The sequence below is a fragment of the Colletotrichum paranaense genome, assembly GCF_030867605.1.
Source record: "Colletotrichum paranaense strain IMI 384185 chromosome Unknown Scaffold_2.1, whole genome shotgun sequence".
NCBI lineage: Eukaryota > Fungi > Ascomycota > Sordariomycetes > Glomerellales > Glomerellaceae > Colletotrichum > Colletotrichum paranaense.
In genome coordinates this window covers 3,134,420-3,152,274 of record NW_026848960.1, presented here as the reverse complement: position 1 = coordinate 3,152,274, position 17,855 = coordinate 3,134,420, and the positions used below count along the sequence as shown (strand labels likewise).

Genomic DNA, 17,855 nt, shown 5'->3' with positions numbered 1-17,855 from the left:
GAAAGAGCCGGAAGAACTACCGCCTGTGTGTCTGATTTGAAAATCAACGGTGACAATGCATGAGAAATCAAGACCCGTCGGCGTATTTTCAAATAAGTTTGTGATATTTTTGTTTGCCCGGAAAGTTGAATCCCATCATCCAATAGGCAAATCTCGTCCTAAGATATGGCGTTTTCAAGTTTTTGGTTCAAAGTACGAAATGTATCACGACAAAAGTTGACATGATATGAGGCATGTAGTTTCAAGGATTTCCAACTAGAACAGCGTTCCGGAACCCCCGAAGCACAATATTCACACCTTTCAGTTGCCGAGAAATGTAAAGCGAAAGAACAGACAACTGCTTGGGCAGCTAAATCCTTGTAGTCCAAGTGGGTTTGTACTCCGTATGTGGGCATAATACAAAGTCAACAAATACATACGCAACTCGCCTAATGTGAAAATCTGACAAGTCAATTTTTTGACCATTTCATAAATAGACTTCAAAGACTTCCCACCTTCTTCAACATCTCGCAACTCCGCATCATATGCCGGGACAACCAAATACCCTCGTCTTTGTCCACCTGAAAACTGCCCACAACTCTTGACTCGGTCAACACTGTCTTTACGAATCCGAGCTGAACTTCCCTCAAAGTCTAAAGATCACTCATCTTGGCTGGGGTGATGCGGGCCAGCAACTTGGGCTTTGACCAAATAGAGTGCGTCTTGATATGGAGCCAGTCCTCCGTCTCCGGCGTCAAGGCCAGGTCGAAGTCGTACAGGATTCTGGCAAGGACGCCACGGATCTCATGCAGGGCAATGTTCTTACCGATGCACGTCCGGGGCCCCGTGCCGAAAGCAAGCCAGGCGACGCGATTGTCGTACTTGTGGTAGGCGGCGTAGTCGACTTCGTCGAGGAGCCACCTCTCCGGCACGAACTTGGCAGGTTCTTTCCAGTGGAGAGTTGAGTTGGACATTGTCCAGGCGGCTACGGCAACTTCAGTCTGTGGGCATGTTCAGGTTAGTTGGAGTACTTCGTATCCACGTTACCAGCATAGAATCTGGCGGTCTGGGGAGGATGGGGCTCGAAGCACATACCTCTTCAGCAAGAAAATCATCGCAAACCTGGTTGCCTCCGGCCGCAATCTCTCGCTGCGTTCCTAGTCCAACCTGGCCACTTGGGTAGACTGAAGTATAGTCAGAAATTGCCCGTTACTAAGGGAAAGGACAGATCATGTCGGAAAAGTGCTCACATCTCAGAGCTTCCTCAATGACAGCGTTTAGGTAAGGCATCCTCTGGACAACCTGGCTGTTCAAGCTCGACCTGTCCGGAATATTACGGATCTCACGAAGGAGTTTCTTCATCTTGTCCGGGTTGCGGAGAAGCAAGTGCGTCACGGTCGTCAGGGTAGTGGCTGTTGTCTCCGTCCCCGCCACCATCAACATGTTGGCGTTGGCGTTCATGAGCGTGCGGGACATGGTCTCCCCTGGCTGCTTGAGTACATGGCCGAAAATGTCCGGCCTCCCGTCGTTGCCCTTCTCTAAGCGCTTGGCGACGAGATTGCTGCAATGTTGCATGTGCTTGGCGGAATCCTGCAGCATACCCTTGGGCGCGAAGAGATCGAACAAGAATCCACCAAGGGGATAGGCCTTGATGACAGATCTCTTGTCTGTAATGACACCCAAAATATTAGCCTTTATATGCCAAAAAAGGGGTTGAAGAGGAAGGACGAACTCAAGAGCTTGTACATGACGAATACAGCCGGAACCCACGAGGACTCGATTCCAGTCTCGAGCTGGCCGAGACCCTCGCCGAAGGTCAAATCACCCATGACATCAAACGTCATGAAGTTGTACAGCGTAGCAATGTCCACTACGGTCTCGCCGTCGGCACTGGCGGCAATATCCGCACTCACCCGGCTCATGAGCTGCTCAACGTACTTTTGCACAAGAGGCTCCTGTTCCTTCCACGCCCGCTCGCCAAAGGCGGGGTTGAACTGCTTGCGCTGCGTCGCGTGCCCAGCCGTGGTGGGCTCGAGGGCCATGGGCAGACGGCCGCTCGGCATGTTCTTGACGGCGCGGTCGAGGTTCTTGACGTTTGGCTTGGCGTTGCCAAACTTGTGGCCGTAAATGTCCTTCCAGGCGCGGGGGTCGATGAAGCTCAGGCGATTCGGACCCAGACGCACCGTCTGACCATACTTTTTGTGCTGTTTGGCTTCCCATTGAAGGATAGATCCTTTGGTGAAGTGGTATGCCCACACGGTGCTAGTGAGTTTGCAGAGGAGTGGTCCTGGGTGCTTGCTGAGGGGATGAAACCAGATGCGGTAGATGGAGATGCTAATGAGCCAGGTAAAGAACAGGGTGAGGACGGTCGAGAGGCCTAAGATGACCGGACTACCAATTGCAGCTTGAGATAGCTTCTCTTGCACCAGAGTTGGGACGGCACTCCATGCTGCCTTTGCTACCGTCTCCAGCGCCGATGGCGTTGCGTTCATGTTCGTCCAAGTGACAGGGGGTACAGTGAACATCGAAGGGACGAGTACGTTTGAAGGTCATCCGAAAGGCTCTTGGATGTAAGTTGGAAGAAGAAGATGCTCTAAATTATACGTAGAGGCTGGTAAAATATACCCACCCAGCCATGAGCGAACCGACGAGAAATTATGTGATTATGGCAAGATCCGGCACAACTTCTGCAACCGTATTGATTCCTGCTTGACAACCATGGTCGGATAGTCCTCAAGTATCCCAATTGAATTCGTTCGGTGTCCAGGATGAGTCGTGGCGCAAGATTCTCTCAACGTCAAGGCCTCGCTCGGAGGAGACAAAGATGCACAACTGACAGAGTTTTAGATAATGAGGCATATACCAATCACCCATGGAGTGTTGTTCTGTATCCATGTCGATGTCTCCACGGTAGTATCAGATTGTAACTCAGTATGAGCTCGCTGTAATGTTAGACCCCAATCATCTTCTGCTACTCGTGTAAGTGCTCTTGACAGTGAAGATATGTACCATATTGACCCTCAGCCAAGCATCACGCTTTTGAGTTTCTGATACATCCGTGTTGAAATGCGATATGAAGAAATGAACACCCTGTAACCGGGCCCAAAGGAGCAAGTCAATGAGCGGTCTGGTTCGACACGGTGACATTTGCTATTGAGTTTGAGACAGACCGACATCCATGGAGCCCAGGATGTAAGTATCGCAAACGAGCAGAAGTTCCACGACGCATGGCAGCAATGCCAGCATCGGGAGAAGCGGTCTACGTATACTCTTGTATAGTGACATTTTGGCTTCAAAGTTCGGACCCAACCCGCACGGCAAGTCAAGAACGGCATGGGTACGAGATATGCTTTCGGTTTGTTGAAAGCCCCTGGTCCGGAGACGAACTTCCTACAGCGGGACGCATCGAATGGTCCCTCTCGCCACAACTAGCGAGTCTAGTCGAGTAGGAGTTCATCAGATGCTTCTTGTCTGCATAAAGCGCCATTATCAATGGCCATCCAGAGCGGTCATCAAGACACCTTCGGTACGGCAGCAACAACCTACCATCTACCATTGTTGGCGCCCAGACGGAGTGTTCTAGGCTAATGCATTCCTGATTGCCCTCACCTTTGACCTCTCGTTTCATGTTGTATCAACTACACCACGAGGCCCGTCTCTCTTAGAAATACAGTCAATCTCAAAGTCAAAATTGTACGTCCACTCACCTGTTCCATGAACCTAGTATATGTGGCCACAGGTGTTAACCGCACAGCAGAACAAAGACCATATACACTAGTCTAACATAATGGCCTCATTACCAGAAGAGCCAATTGCCATCATCGGCTCAGCCTGCCGCTTCCCCGGCGGCTGTAGCTCGCCCTCAAAGCTATGGGAGCTCCTCCGCGAGCCCCGTGACGTACGGAAACAGTTCGACCCAAAGCGTCTGAACCTAGAACGTTTTCACAACGCCGACGGACAGACACACGGGTCTACAGACGTCCGGGGCCTGTCTTATCTCCTAGGGGAAGACACCCGCGTCTTTGACGCGGGCTTCTTCGGTATCAGCCCCGTGGTAGCCTCCGGCATGGACCCGCAGCAGCGGTTGCTCCTCGAGGTATCTTACGAAGCGTGCGAGAGCGCGGGCGTCACGCTCGACCGCCTCCGTGGGTCCCAGACCTCGGTCCACGTCGGGTCGATGAGCAACGACTACGGCGTCATCCAGGCGCGCGACCCAGAGACGATGCCCAAGTACAACGCGACGGGTGCCCACGCGCCTAGCATCATCGCCAATCGCGTCTCGTACGTGCTGGACCTCAAGGGGCCCTCCGTGACCATTGACACGGCATGCTCGAGCTCCCTCGTTGCGCTGCACCAGGCAGTGCAGGGGTTACGCGCGGGCGACTGCGACGCCGCCATCGTGGGCGGTACGAATCTCATCATGGATCCCGGGCCGTATATCGCCGAGTCGAAGCTACAGATGCTCTCGCCGGACTCGCAGTGCCGCATGTGGGATGTGGACGCCAACGGCTACGGCCGCGGCGAGGGCGTAGCCGCGCTGTTGCTGAAGCCGCTTGCAAAAGCGTTGGCCGATGGCGACCCCGTCCAGGGTGTCATTCGTGCGACAGGAGTCAACTCGGATGGCCAGAGTCCCGGGATCACGATGCCGTTTGCGCCGGCCCAGACGGATTTGATCCGGCGGACGTATCGCCGGGCGGGGCTTGATCCGCTCCGTGAGGCGGATCGGCCGCAGTACTTTGAGTGTCACGGCACGGGTACGCAGGCTGGTGATCCGGTTGAAGCCCGCGCCGTGTATGATGTCTTTTTCCGAGGTCAGGGTCAAGATGGCCAGGACCATCAACCGGAGCAGTCAGAGATAATCAAGCCGGAGACTTTGATTGTGGGAAGTATCAAGACCATCATCGGTCACACGGAGGGCTGTGCCGGCCTGGCGGGCGTGATCAAGGTGCTGCTCATGCTCAAGCACCAGACTGTGCCGCCCAACATGCTCTTCAACCAGCTCAACCCTAAGATCGCCCCGTACTACGGTCCTGGAGCGCTTGAGATCGCCACCAAGGCCATGACATGGCCGGCGAGGCCTGCGGGCACTCCGATGCGTGCCTCAGTGAACAGTTTCGGGTTCGGAGGCACTAATGCCCATGCCATCATTGAAGCTTTGCCAGAAGTAGCAGAGGACCAAGGACAGAAACAACAGCTCTCAGATGGGGCTATCGGTCCTCTCCTCTTCTCCGCGCAGTCTGGGCCGGCGTTATTACGCAACGTGCAGGCGTATTTGGACTACGCCGAGACGCACGTGGACTCGCTAGACCTCAGAGACCTGAGTTGCATCCTGCAGACACATCGGTCAGTACACCGCGTGCGGACATTCTTCACAGGCGCGACCAGGCAAGACATCCTGAATGCCATGGCTCGGTTCGTGGCCAGTCACGCCGGCAAGGCCAAGAGCGGTGACATCGGCTCCGTCCCGCGCCTCATCAACCCGGCCGAAGCTCCCGGCATTCTCGGCGTCTTCACAGGCCAAGGCGCGCAGTGGGCCACCATGGGTCGCGGGCTCATGGCAGCATCTCCGGTCTTCCGACGCAGCCTCGAGGCATGTGAAGCCGTCCTACAACAGGGCTTGCCCCAGGGCCACGGGCACGCGCCGACTTGGTCTCTCATTGAGGAGCTTTGCAAGGATGCGGACATATCGCGCCTAGGCGAGGCCGAGCTGGCGCAACCGCTCTGTACAGCGTTGCAAATTGCCCAAGTTGACATCTTGACTGCGTCAGGAATCTGTCTCGACGCCGTTGTAGGCCACTCCTCAGGTGAGATCGCAGCGACCTACGCCGCCGGTCTCATCTCGCGCAAGGCCGCTATGCAAATCGCCTACTACCGCGGCTTTTACGCTCACCTAGCCCGCGCTGGCACAAAGGTTGGCGGCGGCATGCTGGCGGTCGGCCTCTCGCTCTCAGCGGCCTCGGAGCTGTGCCGCCAACCGGCATTCGTTGACCGCCTGGTGGTAGCCGCCAGCAACGCACCGCAAAGCTGCACGCTCTCTGGAGACCGAGAGGCCGTGGCCGAGGCCAAGGAGCAGCTGGAGCGGGACAACATCTTTGCCCGTCCGCTGCTGGTCGACACGGCGTATCACTCGCATCACATGACTGCATGTGCCGATGCCTATCTGCAGGCCCTCCTAGCTTGCGACATTTCCGTTAAGCCAGGGAAAGGAAGAGGGCGAGGGGCGTGCGTATGGAGTTCCAGCGTCCGAGGCGACGCTCGCCTTGTTCGACGGGGCGGCGAGGCGGAGCTTCTTGCTGCGCTCAAGGGTCCATATTGGGTTGCCAACATGGTACAGATGGTTAAGTTCTCACAGGCACTCGAGTCGGCCGTGTGGCACGGCGGACCATTTGACCTGGCCATCGAACTGGGGCCACATCCGGCTCTCAAGGGCCCCGTCGAGCAGACGCTCAAGGCGGCTTATGGTGCCGCGCCGCCGTATGCTAGTCTCCTCAAGCGCAAAGCAAGCGATGTAGCTGTCGTGCAAGAGGCCATTGGGTCCGTCTGGTCCCTGCTTGGACCGGCGCATGTCGATTTTGATGGTTTCCGGGGCATATGGAGTGAGAGCAATACGTCTATCATGACACCCAAGTCATTACTCGCGGATCTGCCCGGCTACGCGTGGGATCACGACCGGGTATACTGGCGTGAGTCGCGCATCTCGGCGCGGTACCGTACCCTCGCTGACACGGCACACGAGCTCTTGGGCCGACGGATGCCCGATGACAACGATCACGAGCTGCGGTGGCGCAACGTCCTGCGTCTGCGTGAGATCCCTTGGTTGAAGGGGCACGAGGTGCTTCGCGAGGTTCTGTTGCCCGGCGCCGCGTACGTCTCCATCGCAGCCCAGGCGGCGCAATACATCGCCGGTTCTCGGCCCGTGGCTTTGCTGGCCGTGGAGGACGTTGACATTTTGCGGCCAGTGGTTGTGCCTGATAACACGGACGGAGTCGAAACAATATTTACCGTGCAGGTGCTACCGGCGGCGGCTGATGACTACAGTCCGAACAACAAGGCTGCCCAGATTGTGCGTGCCAAGTTTGCGTACTACGTGTGTCCGAACGAGGTGACGGGCGCCATGATGCTCACCTGTAGTGGTAACTTAGTCATCCTTCTCGGCCCCGCCGACTTCGGCATCGGCCCCACTTTGGCATCGGGTCCGGTGTTACCAGGCCGGGAGCCGATTCCGGACAACGCCGTTCATGTCGACGGCGAAGCCATCCACGAGATGTTTGGCCAGATCGGCCTTGATTACCACGACGGATTTGCGGCCATGAAGAGCTGTGAGCGCGCCCTCGGCTACGCGGCCGCCACGGCAGTCTGGCCAGCCGATGCCAGCGTCGACACCTATGCCGATGCTGCGTCACTGGGACCAAGCAGCGGCTCCTACGTGCTACATCCAGTCATTTTGGACGTGGCTTTCCAAGCCTTGTTCGTCGCACACGCACACCCCGCGAGCCTGTTGCTCAAGAGAGCGATGCTGCCGTCGCACATCGATCGCGTGCTCATCGACCCCAACGTGTCCGTCACGACCACGGACGCAATGACATCTTCGACTACGTGCCACATGGACGCCTGGGTAACCGATTTCACGGGTGCTACACTCGATGGCGATGTCAGCTTGTACGTCGACGGCGAAGCTTCGGTGCGGGCCTTTGCGCAGGTCGAGGGCTTGCGCACGCGGGCGGCTGGAGGGCTAGATGCCTCGCAGGACCGACATATCTTTTGCCGGACGACTCATGGTCATGATGTCTCGGTTATGGGGCTTACGCTTCCACTGCGCGATCCCATTCAAGATGAAAGAACGCTGCAGGTCAACGAGGCAACGGAGCGACTCACTCTATGGTATATCCGGCAAGTTGTAGCTCAAGTCAAGGTGCCACCATCGTCTTCTTCCAACAAGGCGGAGGGAGAGAATGAGACAGACAGCCTGCATTGGCACCATCGACGCATGCTCGAGGCCTTTGCCCACCACCTCGACCTAGTCCACCAGGGCAAACACCCGCTTGTCCAAGCCGCATGGCTAACAGACGGACCCGAGGAACTCGCTGCACTAGACCGCGAACACGGCGACACAGTCGAATTCCGTCTCATGCACGCCGTAGGCGGCGCGCTCGCCCGCGTCGTGCAAGGCGATTCCCATCTCCTGCTCCAAGTCATGCAGCAAGACGACCTCCTCAACCAGTTCTACATGCGCAACAACACCTCGGTGGCAACCAATCGCGCCGTTAGCCAGCTCATGAAGCAAATCGCCTTCAAATTCCCGCGCTGCAACATGCTCGAGATCGGCGCTGGCACTGGTGGGACAACCTGGAGCGTCTTACACGCCGTCGATGACCTCTACGACTCGTACACCTTCACCGACGTCTCGCCCGCATTCTTCGCCGCTGCCGCAGAGAAGTTCGCTGCCTTTGACCGCGTGTCGTACCGCACGCTCGATATAGAGCAGGACATCGCTGCGCAGGGATTCGCGCCGCACAGCTACGACGTCGTCATCGCGGCCAATGTCCTCCACGCCACGAGAAGCCTCGCAGACACACTCGCCCGCGCACGCAGCTTACTCCGGCCGGGCGGATACCTCGTCCTCCTCGAGACCACGGGTACGCAGAGTATGGTCGGCTTCCTCTTCGGCGGATTACCGGGTTGGTGGCAGAGCACGGAGCCGTCCCGCCGGTACGGTCCCACCGTGCCGACGCTCGAGTGGCACCGCCTACTCTGCCGCGCCGGGTTCTCGGGCGCCGATACGGTGCTGCATGATAGTCCCGACGAGAGCCGGCACGTCACGTCGTGTATCGTGAGCCAGGCTGTTGATGAGGATGTTCTTCGCCTCCGTAACCCGCTCGACTTTGTCACGCCAGCAGATCTGCCTACACCGCCGTCTTCTCCGCTGCTGCTTATCGGGGGAAAGCGACTTGCCACTACACGCGTCATCGACGAGATCACTCGGTTGCTGCCGAAGGGGTGGCGTTCTCGCTTGCGCGCTATTCCCAGCATCGACGACATTGATCTCGACGACGTCAGCCTCAACCGAGCTGACGTCTTGTGCCTCCATGACGCCGATGAGCCCCTATTCGCAACCCTGCCCATGTCGGAACCGCGTCTGCGCCGTCTCCAGCATCTTTTTCTCTCCGCCTCATGCTTGCTCTGGGTGACGGCTGCAGGCACGTCTGCTCCTCTTCGCGCAAGTATGATCCGCGGCATCACGCGCGTGGTGCCCAAGGAAGTCCCCCATCTCAGCGTGCAAGTTCTCGGGCTCGAAGACGGCGCCGGATCCGCGGCAGATGCCCGGCGCTGTGTCGAAGCACACCTGCGACTGAGACACATGGCTGACATCCGGGACACTGAAGGGCGGACTCCGCTTCCGCTGTGGTCTATAGAGCCCGAGTGCGAGGTTCTGGTTAACGGCGAAATTCGCATTCCGCGCGTGATGCCTGCCACGGCACTCAACGAGCGCTTTGCCGCGCGCAATCGGCCTGTTGTCAAGACGGTTGACGTAACTGACGTTGCGGTCCAGGCTGTTGCGATTGTGAATGGAAAGATGGAGTTACGGCGGTTTGTTGACCACGGCCATGGAGCTTTGCACATGGACGTCGACTACGCGCTGCACGTTCCATCTCATAAGGATGGGTCTTCGGTTTACATCGTCCACGGGCGCGTAGATGGCGAGTGGGCGATGACACTTAGCTCTGCCAATGCGTCGAAGCTGACCCTACAGCCCTGGGATGTAGTCCGGGTCAGCAGCTCGTGTTACACGCCAGCGTCCATCAGAGCCACGGCTGACGCGCTGCTTCGTCGTGCTCTTATTCACCACATGGCAGGAAGAGCATTCAACGCCGGTGCAACTGTCAGAGTCCTGCTCTTCGAACCGCAACGTGACATGGTTGGTAATCTCGAGGCAGAGCTCAAGACAGAGCTCCAGGGTGTCAACGTTGAGGTCTACTGCGTCACCTCCAATCCTGATGAGAAGACTCCTGCAGGCTGGATTCGTGTCCACGCGAACATGTCGAGACGTATGGCCAAGCATTGTCTGCCGTCACACAGAATCGACTTCTTCGTAGACTGCTTGCAGACGTCGGAGAAAGCTACCAATCAAGCTCGGGAGCACTTGAAGGAATCTCTGCTGCCCAATTGCCAAAAATTCACGTTCGATGGCGGACTTCTGCGGGGCTTCTTACCGCAGCAGTCTGCGATCAAGGCCGAGAGTCAGAGCCAGACCATCGAGGCCTTGCTCAAGTCCGTAGATGTTGCTACCGACTCCACAGACGAAAGCTGTCATAAGTCAACAAAGATGATCATGGCCGCTGACCTGGCCGGCATGAACGCGAGCACCCTCTCCCGCGAACGATACCTCTGCTCTTGGAACCAACAACAATCACTTTCCTTGACAATACAACCCCCCGAGATTGACATCCATCCGAACGGGCTCCTCCATCCAAACCGAACTTACCTGATCATGGGCGGCTCCGGCGGCCTGGGCCTCTCTCTCACCCGCTGGATGATCCGCCACGGCGCCCGCAACATCGTAATCACATCCCGCCGCGCCCAGACAAACGTAGATCTCCAAGCCGAGGCCGGCCGAGCGGGAGCGACAGTCCACACCCTCGCCGTGGACGTTACGCAGCGCGCGGAAGTTGAGACAGCAGTCGCCACCATCCGTGCGACGATGCCGCCCATTGCGGGAGTATGTAATCTCTCCATGGTCCTCCACGATGCCGTCTTCCTGGACATGTCCCCACGACAGCTCAATGAGACGCTAGCAGCCAAGGTCGTAGGAACAGAGAACCTCGATGCCGTTTTCAACGAGGGTGCCGAACAGCTAGACTTCTTCATCGTCACGTCGTCGGCGGCGAGCACCATCGGCAACGTCGCCCAGGCGAATTACCACGCCGGTAACATCTTCATGGACGCCGTCGTCGCGGGCCGCCGTGCCAGGGGTTTGGCTGCGTCTGTGGTGCATATCGGGTGGGTGGCGGACACGGGATACATCACGCGCTTTGAAAAGGAGAAGCAGCTAGCCGATCACTTCCGGAGTATTCGACTTACACCGTTATCCGAGACGGATGTGCAGGATGCGTTTGCGATGGCTGTGCGCACAAGTCGGGTCAACTCCTCCGGCACTAGCGAGGGTCTCGAGCACGACATTACCATGGGTCTTGCGCCGCCTACCGCGCCGATGCAGGCCGGACAGGTTAACAAGGCCGTGTGGACGTCAGATCCCCGGCTCATGGCCCTGAAGCCGTACACCGCACTATCAGCCGATTCTCAGCAGCAGCAAAACAATCGACACGGCGACAGCCGCTCCAGCGGCGGCGCTGGCGTCCGCGAGCAAGTGACCCACGCCGAGACGGAGGATGACGCCGTGGCGGCTGTGGCTGCGGCGTTCGGAGCCAAGCTCGAGACGATGCTGCAGCTTCCCAAGGGCGCTGTCCACGAGAGCAACGGTCTCGAGAGGCCTATCGTTGACTTAGGCATCGACTCGCTGGTGGCGGTGGAGATTCGTACGTGGTTCCTCAAAGAGCTTGATACCGAGGTGCCGATTGTCAAGATTTTGGGCGGTGAGACGGTGTTGGAGGTTTCGGCGAAAGCAGCTAAGAAGATGTTGGCTGCTCGCAAGGAGCTTCCTCCCAAGACGGAAGAGAAGAAGGAGGTCAAGCAGCGCGAGAAAGGCCCCCAGGCTCCGAAAGGGCTTGTCAAGCAGACTCCCAAAGCAGCTCTAGCCCCTGATGTCGCTACCCCTATCCCACTTGACTCAAGCTTGGTCTTGACGGAAAACAGCAGCAGTAGCAGCAGCATCGTCGAACACTCTGGATCTGGCTCAGACAGCCCCAAAACGGCCACCACAGATGACGAGGAAGAAGGAGAAGAAGAACACCAGGATCAGCCGAAGAGGATGGACTCCGTCGTCCGCCCCGACCCTATCATCATCAGAGAAGCCCCCATGTCCGCCGCCCAATCCCGCTTTTGGTTCGTCCACAAGCACTCGGACAATCCAGCCGCCTGCAATAACGTCTTCTACTACCGGCTACGGGGCCGTCGCCGCGTCAATGCCGCCCGGCTGCGTCACGCCCTCCGGCTCGTCGCGGCCCACCACGAGTGTCTGCGCACCTGCTACTACCCACGCCTCGAAGACGGTCATCCAATGCAGAGCGTCATGGCGCCGTCTGAGTCAATTCTCCGCCTCACGCACACCGAGTATGATGGCCGCGACGGCATTGACACGGCGCTGCGAGAGACGCTTGCGGGCTTGAAGACGCGCGCTTGGGATCTTGAGCACGGAGTGACAATGGAAGTCTCACTGCTGAGTCTCAAGGATGATGAAGAGGAGTACGGATATCTCGTGCTGGGATACCACCACATCACCCTAGACGGCTGGAGCGTAGCTCTCTTCTGGCGAGACGTCGACAGAGCATACCGCATGCAATCGCTCACTCCTGTCGACCGCGGCCTCTCGTACGTCGATTACTCGCTTCACCAGCTCAGTGAAGAAGAAACAGGCGCCCTTGACGAGGACCTCGCCTTCTGGCGCGCCGAGTTCGCTTCCTCACTCCCCGATACGCTTCCCCTTTTACCCATGGCCCGCGGTCTTGACAGGTCGTCTCTAGTCAGACAGCAGCAGCAGCCGAGCAGTGTTCACAATCTGGATCAGGAGCTCAACCCAGCACAACTCGAGGCCGTTAAATCACTGAGCCAGCGTTTACGTATAAGCCCCTTCCACGTCCACCTCGCCCTCCTCCAAGTCCTCCTCGCACGCCTCACTGGCACCGAAGACATATGCATCGGCGTAGTAGACGCCAACCGCCGCGACGAGCGCTTCGTCAACACGCTCGGCTGCTTCGTCAACATGCTGCCCCTACGTGCCACCATAGCAGCATCCGGTACAGCCTCTTCCGGAACTACTTCCTCTGGCCCAGACTTTAATTCTATAGCCCGCGCCGCCTCCCGTAAAGCAATGTCCGTCTTCGCTCACGGCACGCTCCCCCTAGACCGCATCTTATCCCTCGCCTCCGCCCCGCGCGCAACAGAGGCCCATCCGCTCTTCCAAGCCGCCATCAACTACCGCACAGCCGGGGGCGGCGGCATCAATATCTGGGACCTACCCCTCGGCGCCGACGACAGCCGCATGGAACTATCCTGGCACGGCGCAAAGGAGGCCGAGAACCCATACGACGTGAGCCTAGGATTCTTTGAGATGCCTGGAGGCGGGTGTCTCGCGCAGATCTGGTGCTCTGCCTCGCTGTATGGGCCCGGGGCGTGCCGGTCTCTGATGGATGTGTATCTGAGGTTGCTTGAGGCTGTCGCTCGTGATCCTGAGGCGGCTGTAGACCGGTTGAGCTTGTACGATGATTCAGATCCGCGTGTGCTTCGCGCGCTCGAGGTTGGCCGAGGTCCCGAGATGAAGTTTGATTGGGTTGATGCCGGATCATCTCTGTGTTTGTCTCGTCGTGTGCGGGATATTTGTCACTTGCATCCCGAGCGCATAGCCGTCACTGACGCTGCTGAGAGCGTGTCGTATGCCCAACTGGCCGACCGGACGAGTCACTTGGCACATCGGTTGAAGGAGGCCGGCGTTCGCTCGCGCCATGTCGCCGTCTTGTGCGAGCCGTCGATCGATGTTATCGTTACCATGCTCGCTATCCTCGAAGTTGGAGCCGTCTACGTTCCCCTCGACGTCAGCCTGCCCACCTCCCGTCATGCAGACATGCTCCGGCTTTGCAAGCCCGCGCTCGTGCTCTTCCACAGTCAGACTGACAAGCGTGTAAACGCCTTGGTAGATGACTTTGTCGGAGAGCAGCACATGCAAGTCCTTCAAGTAGACGTGGACCATATCCAATACAACCTCAATGCTCATGGCGATCTTGGTGACTCCGACAAGATATCACCGGCATTCCTCCTCTTCACGAGCGGCTCAACAGGCACTCCCAACGGTGTCCACTTAACTCAACCCAACTTCGCAAACCACATCGCCCTCAAAGCGCAAACCTTCTCCCTGACTCATGCCGACTGCGTCCTGCAACAGAGCTCCCTAAGCTTCGATATGGCCCTCGTCCAGACCTTTTCCGCCCTCGCCAACGGAGGCCGCCTGGTCATTGCGCCCGCTGATTCCCGCCGCGATCCCGTTGCCATAGCGGCGCTCTTGAAGCGCGAGGCCATATCCATGACCATCGCCACGCCAACCGAGTACCTCGCCTGGATCCACGCCGCCGCCGACGTCTTAGCCCATGACAACGACGATGACAAGACCGCCTGGCGGTTGGCCTTCTCGGGCGGGGAACAGATTCCACCCCATCTGCTGACTGAACTCGGCCGTCTCGGGATCCCAGGTATCCGACTGACGAATTGCTACGGACCAACAGAGATCACAGCAGCAGCAACCTTTCAACCTATCTCCCTCGACAACGGCAACGACCCGTTGTCAGCCTCCTGCATAGCATCCCCCTCCGCACCCTCAGCCATCTGGAGACCCTTTGCCGTAGGCAAAGCCCTCCCGAATTATACCGTCATCATCGTCGACCCCGTCACCACCAGCACCACCCCGCAGCCCCTACCCCTAGGACAAACAGGCGAGATCTGTATCAGCGGAGCCGGCGTGGCGCTGGGATACCTCGACAGGCCAGACCTCACGCACTCGCGTTTCCTTACAAACGTCCCGGGGATGGGCAAGAGCACCATATACCGCACTGGCGATAAAGGCCGCCTCCTTCCCGACGGGACGCTCCTCTGTCTAGGCCGACTTGATGGCGACACGCAGATCAAGCTGCGCGGCCAGAGGGTTGATCTGCAGGAGATTGAGACCGCCGTGCTCCAGGCTTCTGCGGGTGTTCTTGCGTCTGTCGTGGTATCTCGGCGTCGCCTGGATGGTGCTGATGCTGGGGGTGTTGGTGAAGATGATATCCTCGTAGCTCATGCCACGCTCGCCGAAGATGGGGACCCCACCACCTGGCAAGACAACGATACCTCTTCCTCTTCATCAATCCTCTCTCGTGTGAGGTTACCGCAAGCCTTTATCCCCGCAGCAATTTACACCTTAAAGACGCTGCCGTCGACACCGAACGGCAAACTAGACCGCAGGGCCATCGCCAGTCTCCATCTACCTAAGAGAAAGAGGTCTAGCCCTCTCGGGTCCGATTCCAACGCAATAAACACAGCCGCACCTAAGCAAAACGAAGGAGAAAAACTTACCGTTCGCGAAGGCGAGCTCCGTCTCCTCTGGGAACGTGTCCTCCCTTCCCTAGGCGAGAAGCGTATCGGCCCGTCATCCGACTTCTTCCTCTGCGGCGGTAACTCGCTGCTGCTGATGAAGCTCCAAAAGGCAATCAAGGAGACCACGGGCGTTGAAATCAGCACGAAGCAGATGTACGAGGCTACCACGCTGCGCGCCATGACGCGTGCCGTCTTTGAGGATTCTGCGGCGGCGGAGGAGAATGTTCGGATAGACTGGAATATTGAGACGGCTGTTCCGGGATGGTTGAGGGAGGAAATTGAGACAATTGGGGCGATGGCCGCATCCGCCGCCGCTGTGGAGAAGGACAAGACGGAGGCCGGCATCGAAGTTCTCCTGACAGGAGCATCTTCTTTCCCGGGAAGCCACATCCTCACAGCCCTCCTTAACCACCCATCTGTCCGCAGAGTCCACTGCATCGCCGTTCCCTCCGATCACCAGCAACTCCTTTCTTCCACCTCTTCCTCCGTCGCCGAGATAGTCTATTACACAGGCACCCTCCTCTCCAAAACCCTCGGCCTAACCTCCACCGAACGAGAACACCTCTCCAAAACCGTACACATCATCGTCCACGCAGCCGCCCACGGCCATTGCCTGAACCGCTTCGCCACTCTCCGCCGCCCGAACCTCGAGTCTCTACACTCTCTCGCCTCACTTTCCCTAGCATCAGCTTCACCCCGCAAAACAGGGATCCCAATTCTCTACCTTTCGAGCCCGCGCACCCTGCTCCTAGCAGGCAAAACCGAAACCCCCAGGGCCGCATCTTCTCTCCGAGATTCCCCCCCGCCAGCCGTCGACGGTTCGGACGGATACACGGCGAGTAAGTGGGCAGGCGAAGTATTCCTGGAGAATCTGGTCATTCATCTCAAAGAGCGTGATCACGGCACTGAGGTTGGAGCACACGGACCACCAAGACCCGACCCCTTCAACCTTACGATCGCAATCCACAGGTCCTGTACCCTCGTGAGCCCCCAAGCGCCCAACTCGGACGCAATGAACGGCATCCTGCGCTACTCCCTCGCCATGCGCTGCGTACCTCGCCTCCGGCGCGCAGAAGGGTTCCTAGACTTTGCGCCGCTCGACGATGTCGTGGGACAAATTGCAGCCGCCGCCGTCGAGTTGGCGGCTCTACAGGGTACCTCTACATCAACTGCTGAGCCTACCGCGGTAGATTCATCACCATCAGCGTCGTCGTCCATCCACTTCCGCCACCACTCAGGGGGCATCAAGACCCCCTTCTCGCAATTCCGCACACACATGGAGACCGTCTACGGCGGTGCGTTTGATGAGATTGACATGCAAGAATGGCTTGTCCGTGCTTCTCGACAGGGCCTGGACCCGCTTATTACTGCGTATATTGAGGCCCTGCTTGAGAGCGGGATGCCGCTGGTGTCGCCGTATCTCGGAGCAGACCTGGAGTGAATGAAGGCATAGGTTCTAAGGGATCTTTTCTTATTTCATTATGCTGGTGTATATGGTATCGTGGGAGAATGTCGACTAGAGGTGTAAACAGTACTCTAGTCTGTTTCTATAACTCGTAGTTCAAGTTATAATTTTCGAGTTGCCCTGTGACTTTATATCCCCATATTCTCTACAAGTTTGTTAATCGCGTTCATGTTCAGAACTTGACGCCGGAAAGGCGTTGACTTGATGCAGAACCTATGGCTGCCACTCAAACGCTACTTCACAGACCAAACCATACTATTACTCAAGAACCAGCCTACGGTGAGAAAAATGCTCGAAGAAACGGTACCAGCTGTGCTATGAAAGTCGAAATGATATCTTGCTCTTCATACTCGAAGTAGAAGAAACCATCTTGGCCATGACCACTCCGATTGGATTGAAATTGCAGTGAACCGATCAGCCCTATGCGCGAGGTGGGAATCCGATTGGCCGTCTCACTGACCATTCCAACCCTTCTTCTGAGAGTTGACAACTAAAGACTAAGTATTCAAGCAGGCGATTCTTAAATCCGACCGACTATGTTTTTCTTCTCATTGATATAATATCATTGGGGAAAGTGGTGCGCTTGTTCAGCTATAAGATGGCGGACCTACCGCCGCTGTCAAGTCCTACTAGAACATATTACCAGAACGGGAAGTAAGAAGTATCGCGGGGCACAGCTGAAGCCGCCAAGCCATGGAGCGGACAGTTTTTGAGTTGCATAGTACATTTTGTCTTGCTTTTGGCTTCATGAGGGCTTTTTTGCTACGTCCTTTAGAGGTTGAGATGATTACGGAGGCCACAGGAGTCTCAGTCACATTGACTTGGCGAGGCAAGGTGGCTGATCGTTTTCCTTCTCAAGCCATCAGGTAGGGATGCAACGTTCGGATGAAGGGACGACTCCGATAGGAAGACAAGATCAAGCGGCAGTGAGACAACGCTCGCAGCCGCTCGAAAGGGATGGTTCGACGGGAGGGACCGCGACTAGCTTCCAACCAATGTTGCATTATTCTCCGAATGCACGACTACGGCTTACAGCCAAGTTCTTGGTTCAATCGTTTTTGGCAATATAGAGACACATAACGTGGGTCATAGGGATCCTGAGTTGGACTGATCAAAGCTGGCTAAATTGCTAATCATCACTATTCTCTTCGTAAAAGTGAGACATCTTGTCTGT

At 57.3% G+C, this 17,855-nt stretch overlaps 2 protein-coding genes across 2 annotated transcripts; one reads left to right on the top strand and one right to left on the bottom strand.

Moving 5' to 3' along the window:
* Nucleotides 1-632: 632 nt before the first annotated feature.
* CPAR01_02962 (uncharacterized protein) lies at nt 633-2,471 on the bottom strand (the record flags this gene model as incomplete). Its single annotated transcript, XM_060487249.1, has 4 exons — nt 633-980; nt 1,075-1,163; nt 1,230-1,646; nt 1,712-2,471. 4 exons carry the CDS (start codon nt 2,469-2,471, stop codon nt 633-635), a joined length of 1,614 nt encoding a protein of 537 aa, XP_060354577.1.
* Nucleotides 2,472-3,766: 1,295 nt separating this feature from the next.
* CPAR01_02961 (uncharacterized protein) lies at nt 3,767-16,657 on the top strand (the record flags this gene model as incomplete). The annotated part of the gene is made up of 1 exon (XM_060487248.1): nt 3,767-16,657. The coding sequence occupies one exon, from the start codon at nt 3,767-3,769 to the stop codon at nt 16,655-16,657; it is 12,891 nt and encodes a 4,296-aa protein (XP_060354576.1).
* Between the last annotated feature and the right edge of the window lie 1,198 nt (nt 16,658-17,855).